Below are 12,223 nucleotides of genomic sequence, written 5' to 3'. Positions count from 1 at the left end.
ATGTGTAATGCTATATATCTTTACATCATGAGTCGATGATGATATAACTGCTTTGGTAATCGCAAGGCATTTGTTTTGTGATTATGTCGATATGCTTTTTGTCGAAGTTGATCTCCTTGACAACCACAAGACACATGTTCCAATATGATGTTGAGACATTGTGCTTGGTAGTAACTGCAACATGTGTGTTTCGATATGATGTCGAAACACAAGTTCTTCCACTCTCAGACTTGCCATCCGTATTCTCCCCCTCAAGTCGAGTAGTGGAATTCCAAGTATTGCATTGGGTACATGTCAAAAGAGAAATTAATATATGAGTATGAGTTGAATTATCAAAATATATATGTGATATGATGTTATTTACAAGTGTGTATGTACAATTAAGTTTAATTTGTCATCGCTCAGAGGCTGATTCGTTTTCAGCTTGTCGAAGACCAATGTTTAATTTTGGCGATGATACCATGTGGAAGTTTGGAGGAGGTAGCGATTACAATTAATTAACATATCATTAGCATAACATTAATTGATAAGCATTATTTAGATGTTACTCAGATTGAAGACGCCATCGCTCACACAGCAGAAGCAGGAGCTACGCTCGTAGTTGATGAATCGTTATCGAATATGTCGATTGACGTTGGTTACATTTATATACAAGTATAAGCACCCATTCATTTGCATCACTTCGTGATGGGCGTTCACACTCGTATAGGGACACGAGCATTAATTCCAACACTCCCCCTTAATGCGAATGTCCGCATGAGGGTGAATGAGGAAATGTGTGTGTATAGTGATGTATGCATTATGAATTCATGTGTAATGCTATATATCTTTACATCATGAGTCGATGATGATATAACTGCTTTGGTAATCGCAAGGCATTTGTTTTGTGATTATGTCGATATGCTTTTTGTCGAAGTTGATCTCCTTGACAACCACAAGACACATGTTCCAATATGATGTTGAGACATTGTGCTTGGTAGTAACTGCAACATGTGTGTTTCGATATGATGTCGAAACACAAGTTCTTCCACTCTCAGACTTGCCATCCGTATTCTCCCCCTCAAGTCGAGTAGTGGAATTCCAAGTATTGCATTGGGTACATGTCAAAAGAGAAATTAATATATGAGTATGAGTTGAATTATCAAAATATATATGTGATATGATGTTATTTACAAGTGTGTATGTACAATTAAGTTTAATTTGTCATCGCTCAGAGGCTGATTCGTTTTCAGCTTGTCGAAGACCAATGTTTAATTTTGGCCTCATGGATGCTGTAGACACTCCAATGGGCTCAATTTGCCTCTTTGGGCATAGTTGTTTCCCTCTTGGGGATTCACAATTCTTTGTTTGGGTTGTTGTTTCATGCCACTTTGGGCGTTTAGGGTGGACGATTATATCACCCATAATTTTGTTTTAATATCATACCTCGTGGGTGTGGCCAACACTCCAACGGGTTGATGCCTCTTTGGGCTAACTTTTCGGTTCTTATTTGTTTGCCCGGGTCTTATATTAGTGTCCATTGTAGGACGAACCTCTTTGGGTCTTTTTACGGGTCACTGCCCATTGGTAGGTCTTTGCCTTTTTTGTGGGTCTTTGCCCATTTGTGTTGATTATTTGTTTGTTTGTTTCTTTTAATCATTATTATTATTATTTGAAAAGTTTTTTTATCATTTTTTTTAATATAAAATGTTGTGTGTGCACGCAAATAGCCTGAAAGAGTAGGCATGTTTGCCCTCATGAATAGCCTGAATATTTAGGCATGTTCATGATGTGAGTAAATTATTAAATAAAATTATTTTTATTGCTTACAAATAAAATATTAACTTTTGTTAAAGTTTATTGTTATTATTGATTTGTGTTAATTTTTTGTGTTACTATTGGTTGTTCAAAAAAAAAAATATTGATTTTTAAGTATTGTGGGCTTTTTTTTTTTTAAAGTATTGTGGGCTTTTTAAAAAAAAATAAAAAAATAAAGTTTATAGTTATTAATAGTTTTTTTTTATAAAAAACGGTTTAGTATAGTTAATAAAATTATCTTGGTTAAAGTTATTTTATAAAAATAAAATTAAAAAAAAGTTATTGTTAGTTGTTGGTTATTGTTTTTTTTTTTTAAAATTTAATTAAAAAAATTTGACGGACGGCGGCCAGCTTCACCTTGTGACGACGTGGTTCTCGGAGGGATAAGCCGAAGGAAGGTTGCATCCATGCGCGAAAGAAGGCTCACGAAGATGCTCAGATAGGAGGGCTTCAAGACGGTCTGTTTGTGTGTAAAGGTCGGCAAGGGATCGCGTGCGAGTAAGAAGCGACGTCGGAAGTGGAGGTGACGACATCGAATATGGGAAGGAGTCGGGCTCCAATGAGAAAGAAGGTACGACTGCAGGAGTAGAAGAGAGATATTGTAGGTTGTTCGTGGAGTTGTTGGATCCTTGGTAGTGTGCGGGAAGGCGGTGGTCAATTTTGGTTGGCTTGCGAAGGTGGCGGAGAGATTTTGATTGGCTTTCGAAGGTGGCGGAGGCGATGCAGGCCCACACAGGCTCTCCAGAAAAGCAGGCGATGATACCATGTGGAAGTTTGGAGGAGGTAGCGATTACAATTAATTAACATATCATTAGCATAACATTAATTGATAAGCATTATTTAGATGTTACTCAGATTGAAGACGCCATCGCTCACACAGCAGAAGCAGGAGCTACGCTCGTAGTTGATGAATCGTTATCGAATATGTCGATTGACGTTGGTTACATTTATATACAAGTATAAGCACCCATTCATTTGCATCACTTCGTGATGGGCGTTCACACTCGTATAGGGACACGAGCATTAATTCCAACAGTTGGCTATTCTGGAGTTATTAATATTTAGATCTCATTAAGGAGGATTGGAATGGAAAAAATAAAGAATGACAATATATCATATTAGTTATTAATATTTAGATCTCAATTATGCAATTCTACATTAATCTCATCTCATGTTGTTGGCTATTGTGGAGTTATTAATATTTAGATCTCATGAAGGAGGATTGGAATAGAAAAAATAAAGAATGACAATATATCATATTAGCCTATATCTTTTTATTTACAGTTTGGTGGCGTGCCAGTTTAGGGCTTTTTCCACAACAAAGAACATAGAAGCTTACAACCACAGCAGAAGCAGCAGCAGTGATGGAAAACATTAACCATGGAAAATAACTCGTGTATAACTTGTCATCCACAATTGATTGTGTGAGATATAGTTGTGGGGTTTCTCTCTGCAAGGCCACAACAGCATGCGCCAGGGAACCTTGCTCATCCTAGTGATCACAAGCACATGGAAAATAATAAGACAGCATGCACAATTGCAATGTAACACTTTTTAAGTGGCATATAAATGGCCACCCTTACTCTACTCTATGTAGACACAAGTGCACATACCTGCCATGCAAGGGTGGGGATACACACACACACACACAATTCACCAGCAAAACACACACACACACACACACTCAATTCACCAGCAAAACACACACACACACACACAATTCACCAGCAAAAATACCTTCTTGATGCTAGTTAACATTTTTGCTAGAACTTTTTGAGCTAGGAGGACATGGAACTATGTAGTTTACCAATAATCCTGACCCTTGCTGACTTGAAACTTGTCTGGAGAAGCGAAGCTGAGCATACTCATGAAGTTCCAAGTCGAGGAAGTTAAGCTGTTTTATGGCTTCCAGAGTATCTGCTGCCACTCGATGCCGCTCCTGCAACAAACAAATAGAATTTATTCTATATTCCATTGCATTATTGCAGGCAACAGTTTAAAAAAAAAAAATAGATGGATCAAACTTGGTCAATGGTCGCTCCTCCTCAAGTATGGTAGAATTATGTTCTCAATGCTATCATGGGGGGCATTCATGCTATCATCGGGCGGTAGCTCTGTGATAAAGGTGATAGGTTGATATGCTCAAGGTTTATGGGTTCAAACCTTGTTGGCTTTCCCTAATGGTGCTATCTTGTAATGTTGCCCTCACGTAAGGTTTATGGGTTCAAACCCTTTTGGCTTGCTACCTTGTAATGTTGCCCTTAGGTGTGTGATGGTGGGTGTGGTGTTTGTAAAAGGGCCTGTGGGGCCCTCAGAGGAGTCTTCTCATTCACTAGGAATTAGTTGCACAATTTTTTTTAAAAAAGAAATGCATTCATACTTAATACTTTTCATCCTTTACAAACGCAAAAGTCCACAATATTAATCGAAGTTTTATATACCTCTAAAGAAATATTGACTGGTACAATGTGCTTGAATGATCTCACTAGGCGCTGAACTTGAGTGTGATGTGCTTTTAAAGAACACTTTTTATAGTTCTCTATGAGCTCATACACGGTGAACTGTAGAAAAAACAAGCCAATTTTACATTAAATAAAACACATGAAAAGAGTTGCTTGAGTACAAAGTGTGGCCAACCCACTCACATTTTTTTGCCTGAAGGACCTTGTTGAGCGATTCATGGAAGGGGCCTACAAAAATGTTGAAAGAATTTTATAAAGTATTTAGGAATGATAGCCATATGGAGAGGAAAAATCTATGGATCTACCACGCTCTCTATTTGAAAGAGTATCAAGGAATGATGAACTACATGTATGTTCATAAATATCACCTCAATCGGTATTGAGCTCATGTTGGAAGGTAAAACATCTTTAAGAGGAATGTTGGCAAGCAACCCATCATTCTGTGAGCCTACAAATCCATGAGATAAAAAAATGAATATGATTTAATCGTTCATAAAACGTGCACTTTGCATTGTGCTAGAAAATATGCAAAATAAACATGAATTGTGCATGTATAACACTATGCTCATATGAATTGTGTATGTTCATAAAACTATGCTTAGGTGCAAAACTCATGGCTCTGGAGCATCAACACAAGCTAGATCAGGAAGCCATGCAACTTCAACATTAGCAAACACTGGCAACTGTATAGCTTAGTCTGATATCAGCAATTCTCCAAATGGCACCTGGTCTCAAATTCCTCCACCACCATCATCCGTGCTTAGTTGAACTTCAGTAAATATGATGCTAAGTGTCATCATTCTTCAGTTACACAATTTATTCATCACTTTGTTACATATTTTCCATTGGCTAAGATTTCAAATCTACAAGACAAAGTCCACCTGGTGGCACACCTCACTGGGAAGGTCATTACTACCTGGTGGCAGCATCGGTCAAGTCTTCATGTCGATCTGGCCCACAGGGGCATTGAATTATGTATGAGACACCTTTGTGTGTCTAACCTCAAAACCAGATTCCTCCAACCTAGTACATGACCAATCTTGAGTACGAGTTTTACCAACTCTCCCAAATGGGTCACTTCTGTCCTGACGTACTCTAACAAAGTCATCACCATGGTAGAACAATTAGGAAATCCAAGGAAGAAAAGTTGAAGCAGTTCCTTAGGGGTTTGGATATTGACATCAGGTTTAACATACGAAATTTCAAGCCTTAATCTTACAATCAAACTCGCAGCAAGAAAAACACAGAGGCAAAACCTAAAAAGATGCCTAAGGAGAAGGCCAAGGAGGGAATTACTGGAGGTTATCGCCAGCCAGATGAGAAAAAGTAGTACCATGCAAAGAACCGTTGCTTCTTTTGCCATCAAGTGGGCCATGGTAAGAAGGATTACACCAAGTGGACTCCATATGAGGCAGCATTTGGCCCGTTCTTTCTCTCTTCTTATGAGGATAGTGTCGCTATCATTGGAGACCAAAAAAACTACATAAACATTTTCAAAGATTATCGAGTTCGTGAAGGAGCACCTCTCCAAAGCACAAGAAGCCTACACTAGGCAAGCCAACAAGTCTAGAAGAGGTGTCAACTACAAGGAGGGGGATTGGGTGTTTCTCCGAATCATTACGCAACAGTTGAAGCAAGTGGGCAAGCATTGTCATAAGCTCTCTTTCCAAAGCTTTGGCCCATTTCCCATTGTGAAGAAGCTCAACGATTTTTCCATGAAGTTAAGTTACTAGTTAGCTCGACTATGAATGATGTCTTCTATGTCTCAGGGTTGAAGCCTCATCTTTGCACGAGGTTTCGAATGAGCAATAGCTTGAGGTGGTTGACGAGGCTGAAATGATCAAGCCCGAGCAGATTCTTCACCACAAGTGGAAGCATGGTTCCGATGGAAGACTCCGATGGTGCTACACCAAGTTCAAGGACCCGGAGCCATTTGGCTTGATGAGGAGTTTTTCCAGGAGTACCCAACCACAGATATTGGCGGACTACCTGGAAGCCATGCAATTGTCGCCAAGTTACCAGCATGTCTTTGACATTGTACATAGGATGCCAAGTAATGGGTAAGTTAAACGTGATCCTTATTCATAACCGTGAAAGCAAGTGAACCATCTCGCTCTCCACACTGAACATATGATACCAAGTAATGGAGAAGTTAAAGCCATACTCAACATCTGTGGATGTGAATGGACCACCTCATCAGCAGCAAACCCCCCTCAAGCTTCATCGTATTGCATAGGCCTATCAAGAGAAGATATGCAGAAAATTTAAGCCCACAAAAGCAAGAGCAGCATTAGTACCAAGGCAACACTCATCATCTTGTGCCCGAAAAGTCCAGGCTATTTAATGTTTGTACAACTCCCTTTATAACGAGAAGCCATATTTGAGTATTCCAAATGCTTGGACCCAATTTGACCACACCGGCCAGGGTCTCTTGAGACAAGAGGGCTCAGTAATAGCGTTCTGGAGGTTTGACACACTACCTCTACATTCACAAATGTTCACTCCCTGATATGGTCTTGACTTAAGGTGTGCTTCCATTGGCAAATGAGAGGGCATTGGACACCCGATTGGGTCCAAGAACCCAGTAAAGGGCCCCCAGCTTGTGGTTTATTTGCTTCATTAAAAGCTCTCTGGACACAAGGATCTTGCAACTGTGCAGTGTGGACTCTGACCTTGGCCTGAACTGCACGTTGGCTAACTTCCAAGGCTGAATAAGAGGCAGAACTGCTCACCAAGCGGTGTCTGTGCACTGGCAAGCTGCCTGCTGGTCTGAGGTAGATTCTGGAGACCTAATCGCTGGTTCTTGGCTGGTTGTAGTTACTTCTGCATTGAGTTCTTGATGCCAAATGCAATGTCCTTGAGACCATACCCCTTAAGGTGTACTAACATGGGACACTTAGTGAGAAAGTATGAGAAGCATCCCAGCTAAAATGGCAAAGAGTATTGTTCATCTCTAAATCAACCTTACCATCACGAAGGTACATGGACCACTAGCTACCCTCCATGACAACTTGACCCCTATCTTTGGGCCACCTTCTTGGATGCTACACATGTTTATTTTTAGGAGTCCATAAATGTGAGCTCCTTGACAAAGCGCTGCTCCCAAGATAAGGGACAGACAATGGATAGAAGAGAGATTAGACTCGGGGTTCAGGAAAAGATAGGTTGGACTTAGCCCAGCACTAGTTCAAATTTGTGCACAGGTTGCTCAAATTTGTGAGAGAGGAGAAGAATTCTCTTTAAAGTTTTGACTCTTCAAAATTTTGAAGTTATAGTTATAGTTATATTTTGTAAAATCTATAAAGAAATGCCTTCTCAAAATGGTTAATGTCCTCTTAAAATTATAATGACAAGGTTTTCAATACGGCTAAATAAAATGTATTTCCCAAACACTGGGTTGGAGTCATCGTCACCTTCGTGTGGAAAGTAGGTAGAAGAGGGTTTATTCCAGCTGAAATCCTCCTTTGTAGTGACATTGTTTGAAGGTTTCCCCATTGGTAGAATCTGCCCTCCAACCACATGTGCAAACAGCAATGCACTGTCATTGTGCTTCTCTGTGATCCCCACATAGGTCATCCTATCGATTCTCCGCTGCAACACAAAATAACATTCAAAGATCTTGGAAAACAGCCATTAACACTAAAGGCAGAATTTGGTAGAGCAAATTGCATTGACAAATTCTATCACTTGTTGGTCTTTATGTCCTCTCTTACCGAGCTTACCTTGGCAATATCTAGGATGCGATGGCCAAGCTCTGGATAATAAATTGCACATTTTCTGAGCAATCCAGCTTCTTCAAAAAAAGAGTTGTTGGTGAGCCCAGCCACCTATAATATAGTTCATAGACACCACAAAAAAGCTACAGGGCTCACTGGAAATGTGGGTTGGATGGTTTATTGACATAGTGCAATACATTCATTGAGTTGATACAATCATTTGCGTTTACCAATGCAGATGGGGGATCAACAAAATGATTAGGACAACAATAGAAGGCCTGTTGGGACCATGATTTCTCTTTCGTTAATTTCAGATTTATATGTGGTTGAGAATTAAATGCACTAACTAGTCCTGTGTTCTTATCAACAAATAAAAGCAAAATTTATATAGTTACTTGAAATGTGGCACCATTGTGCAGCAAATCCATGACTATTGGTTGATGGATAAACTCGTGAAGTGGCATTATGTAAGAGCTGGCATCATAGTGCAGAAAATCCATCGATGGAGGTGTGATATTTTCTCCCTTCCTTGCAGTCTCCTGCAGTGCAGCACAAAAGGAAAAGGAAGTTAGAAGAAAACAGTTAAACGTCATCGAACAAAATAGTGAAGAATTAGCTAAGAGATCATAGAACGAGACCCTGATAACAATCAAACAGAAAGCAAAAAGGTGGGGTAACTCACACGATTGACAAGGTCATCCTGCATCCATGGGACAAGATATCTCCATGGCCATATGTTCAAAACACTAGAACGGGGCAGTTGCCTTGTAGAGTTTGCGGTTAAATTCCTTCTCGTAGGCTCAAAAACCCCTGAAGCAACAGTGATAGAGAAGTCGTACGCACTAAAGATACGATCGACGGGATCCCTGATGTTTGTGATGATGGATGTTGACTCCATTGGAAGCCTTGAAAGGACGCTGTAATCATCGTGGCTGACGAGAAGTCTGCAGTGGTTGCTGCAGGGTGACCCAACAGCACGCCCAGCATTAGGTACGTACCTCTATGTCAAGCCTTAGAACATCAATTATAGCATTCATGAAATCAAGCCTTGGGAGCTCACGTGGAGTTGTATCGTAGCCGATCATAGGAGGGCTTACAGTGACTCTCCCAGGGGTATAGATTGCGCAGTAAGCTGCAAAGAGCAACAGAAAGGATGTGGATGCTGTTACATGGGCCTGCATGGGTTCATGTGCGCTCAAAACAAATGCATACAATCATAATTGGTCACGCCAGAGAGTAACACGAAGGCCAATGACATATGTCATGGGTCTAGCTGATGCACAAAAGACATGCGCCATGATCGAGTGACGTGAAGCTGAGAGAAGTATGATGATACTGCACCATTGATGATAGGTGCGTCCTCCGGTTCGTGGGACGTGCAGGAAGAAAAGGAGCTCCTTGAGCTCATGAGAATTCTTGCTGGAAATTTTAGCCAGGTCCTGTAAGGCTTGTTGTTCCCAGGCTACCAAAGCCATGCTGCAGGTGCCATAGTCATGATCTGCTGAGGTGACTGCAAAATAGACAAAGAGCCAAACATGGTGTGCAAGAGTAGCCACAGTAGCAAGGTCTACGGTGTACAATTTGGATCAAAAGCAGGTACTCTAAGGTGTGCAAAGATCTAGATACCTGCGACAAGGGGGAGGAGCAGCAGGAGCAATGGAATGGTTCCAAGCTTCATCCTGGTGGTAAGAGCGTGTTAGGAGGCGAAGAGGCATAGGGAGCATTGCTCTTTCTTCTTGTTGTTGTCGCTGCTGCTGCAGCAGAAGGGTGACTCGCGAGAAGACGCCATGCATGATGGGGCAGCCGCCGTCGTCGTCTGCACTCCACTTGATTGGAAGGAATCTTGCCTGTACGTGTTTCCACGAAGAACAAAACGGCCTTCGTGTTAGCCGCCCTGGTTTGGCCGGCCAATCAGCTTGAGCTTTGGCGGCAGTTTGGCCAATGTAAAATTCGAAATCTAAATGCCTTCACACACGTGCCATCATGGAAAAGGTCCATGAAATAAGGCTGGTTACACACTGGAGGGTGCCCGCCAAGAATTTGGCTCTCACACACTGCCAAGTTGAATAATGGACTTCAATCCAGTCAGCTACACACTGCCAAGTTGAATAATGGACTTCAATCCTAGTCAGCTGCCACCTTTTGAGGGAACCTCATTTCCCAACCAATCCTTTTTCAGTTTTTTGTTTTTTTTTTTGTGAAACAACACTTTTTAGATGGGCAGCTATGAGTGTATATAACATGGGTGCCCATGTGTATTTTTGCATGCCCATGCCTTAGGCACGTGCCCTTGCAGTGTGTATCCAACCTTAGGACTTGTAGGTCCATTCACCAAAAGTTTCATGGACATGAGTTAGTTTTTTTTTTTTTTGTGTAATGATGAAAGGGCTGGTACTTAAATTAAATGCCATCACTTTCCACTACATGAATTAGTGTTTTTTTTAAATGTGAGGGACTATATTCAAATTAAATGCCATCACTTTCCACTACACAAGTTAGTGTTTTTTTTCTTTAAATGAGAGGGAGGGTATATTCAAACCTTGCACCTCCCTTAATTTGGAAGGCAAAGGTACTATCCCTAGGATAAACACCAAGAGGCAACATGAGCTAGTGTTGCTCCAGGTGATTAAGAACTCGCCCAATGGGCTCTAGCCCGAACATTAGCGCCCAATGCCTCCCAAAATGGAGGCACTATGTTGAAATCTACAAAAGGGCATCTAATTTCAATACCCACTCTCACATTTTAAAAAAAGTAGTGATTAAGAATTTATGATAGCTTATTCGGTGGATGATGGTAGAGGGTTTATCTCCTCAAGCCCACGTAAATGTCAAACTCTATATGTAATGTGGCACAAGTGGTGGGTACAAAATGTGAGCGTGCAGAGTGTAAAGACAATTGTGAAGCCAACCCCAGGGTGTTCACCACCACATCTCCCTGTGCACTGTCGAATGGGTGGTTGCTCTGGTCTCTCCTAAAGCAATGGGGAACGTGATTACTGTACTTTCTTATGACACCATGTAAAAAGATGACGTAAATAATTTCAACCATTGTGCTACTTGGTGCTTTTGTTTCTCTCTTTTGTGCAATTTTATTCTTTTGTTTGTTTCTTTCCTTGATTTGCATTCAATGTCTTGTTTTATTCGTATTTATCATATCCAAGATTTTACCATTAGAGTCCCATTTCTTTAATGCCATGTTAGTATCACAATTATCTTTGCTTTTACAAGCCTAAAATGCCTTAATAAGGAAAACACCTAAGTGGAGACTAGAAGTGGATACAACAAGCGGCTAAATTAACAAGAATGACTAGGACCATCTCCATAGTATACATTTATATCAAGCCTAAAATGCCTTAATAAGGAAAACACTTGATAAGTGGAGACTAGAAGTGGTTGAATCAATAGGAATGACTAGGACCATCTCCGTAGTATAAAGTTTATCTCAATCATATTGCTTTCCACGTTGTGAGAGGTTTTTTGAGCCCAATGGAGTCATGACATAGACAAGCCTAGAGGAGGAGAAAACAAGTTATAAAAGGATGATATGAATATATGCTTGTCCAGGACAGTGTGTATAGTGGACATAGTTTGAAATGGTGAAGGCCACACAAACTGCTAGAAGGAGAATTGTGTATGGAGATATGGGGAGATCCTCATGATCTTCATGACAAAGGAAATGTGAATGGAGAGCATCAGAGCAATGCGTGGATGTTTCTTGTTAGGAGAAAGAAAGCATTTGTTTTTCTATGAAAGGGTTTTTTGGCGCTGAAAAAAGGGGGTTAGAGTTTTGGTTTTTGGAAGGCTTTGTGATAGCCATTGTAGAGAAGGACGCGAGAGCGTGCAGAGAGAAGAGAATGAAGTAATGTGAGCAGATTTGGGCAAGACCAAAGGGTGTGTAACAATGTCGAGGATCAGCAAGGTTACAAAGGCAAGCCTGGGGTCCCTGTTTGCACCTCTATTAGAACTTGGTGCTACCTAAGTCTTTGTTCTAGTGCTGGTTTTTGTTTGAAGGAGGAGATCTGCAGAGGTGGCTATAGAGTCCATAAAGCAGGCCTGGAGCTCTAGAGGTTCTCTTGTTTTTCTTTTTTGTTTGAACACAAGGTCTCAAGGTTGTTGAGACTAATTTGGTTATATCTATATGCATAAGGCTAAGTGTTTGGACTTGAGTCTGCTATAAGTGGATAAGTGTTATGAAGTCTTGGATATGTTGTTTTGGTTGATATTGTTGAGGAAAATCAAATTGTGAGT

At 40.7% G+C, this 12,223-nt stretch overlaps 1 protein-coding gene across 1 annotated transcript; it reads right to left on the bottom strand.

Annotated features, from left to right (window-relative positions):
* Positions 1 to 3,061: 3,061 nt before the first annotated feature.
* On the bottom strand, positions 3,062 to 9,773 carry LOC147608683 (protein-tyrosine sulfotransferase-like). The gene is made up of 12 exons (XM_086788298.1): positions 9,602 to 9,773; positions 9,317 to 9,485; positions 9,036 to 9,107; positions 8,658 to 8,931; positions 8,371 to 8,514; positions 7,982 to 8,086; positions 7,673 to 7,850; positions 4,628 to 4,707; positions 4,443 to 4,487; positions 4,239 to 4,358; positions 3,605 to 3,736; positions 3,062 to 3,289 (listed from the first exon to the last, which is right to left on the bottom strand). The coding sequence occupies exons 1-12, from the start codon at positions 9,651 to 9,653 to the stop codon at positions 3,062 to 3,064; spliced, it is 1,599 nt and encodes a 532-aa protein (XP_086644424.1). The 5' UTR covers positions 9,654 to 9,773.
* Between the last annotated feature and the right edge of the window lie 2,450 nt (positions 9,774 to 12,223).

This window comes from Cibotium barometz, chromosome 52 (assembly GCF_041138505.1).
Source record: "Cibotium barometz isolate CiBa-2024 chromosome 52, ASM4113850v1, whole genome shotgun sequence".
Lineage (NCBI taxonomy): Eukaryota > Viridiplantae > Streptophyta > Polypodiopsida > Cyatheales > Cibotiaceae > Cibotium > Cibotium barometz.
The sequence above is the reverse complement of the archived record's forward strand: the minus strand, read 5'-3'. Positions and strand labels throughout refer to the sequence as shown.

What these genes read in the sequence shown, in the direction of transcription:
- LOC147608683 (XM_086788298.1), bottom strand. Translation starts at nt 9,653, where the DNA reads ATGAAGCTTGGAACCATTCCATTGCTCCTGCTGCTCCTCCCCCTTGTC. An exon ending in AGGATGACCTTGTCAATCGT is followed by an intron (nt 8,515 to 8,657) that starts GTGAGTTACCCC and finishes GCTGCACTGCAG; the next exon opens with GAGACTGCAAGGAAGGGAGA. An exon ending in TACCTACTTTCCACACGAAG is followed by an intron (nt 4,708 to 7,672) that starts GTGACGATGACT and finishes ATGGATTTGTAG; the next exon opens with GCTCACAGAATGATGGGTTG.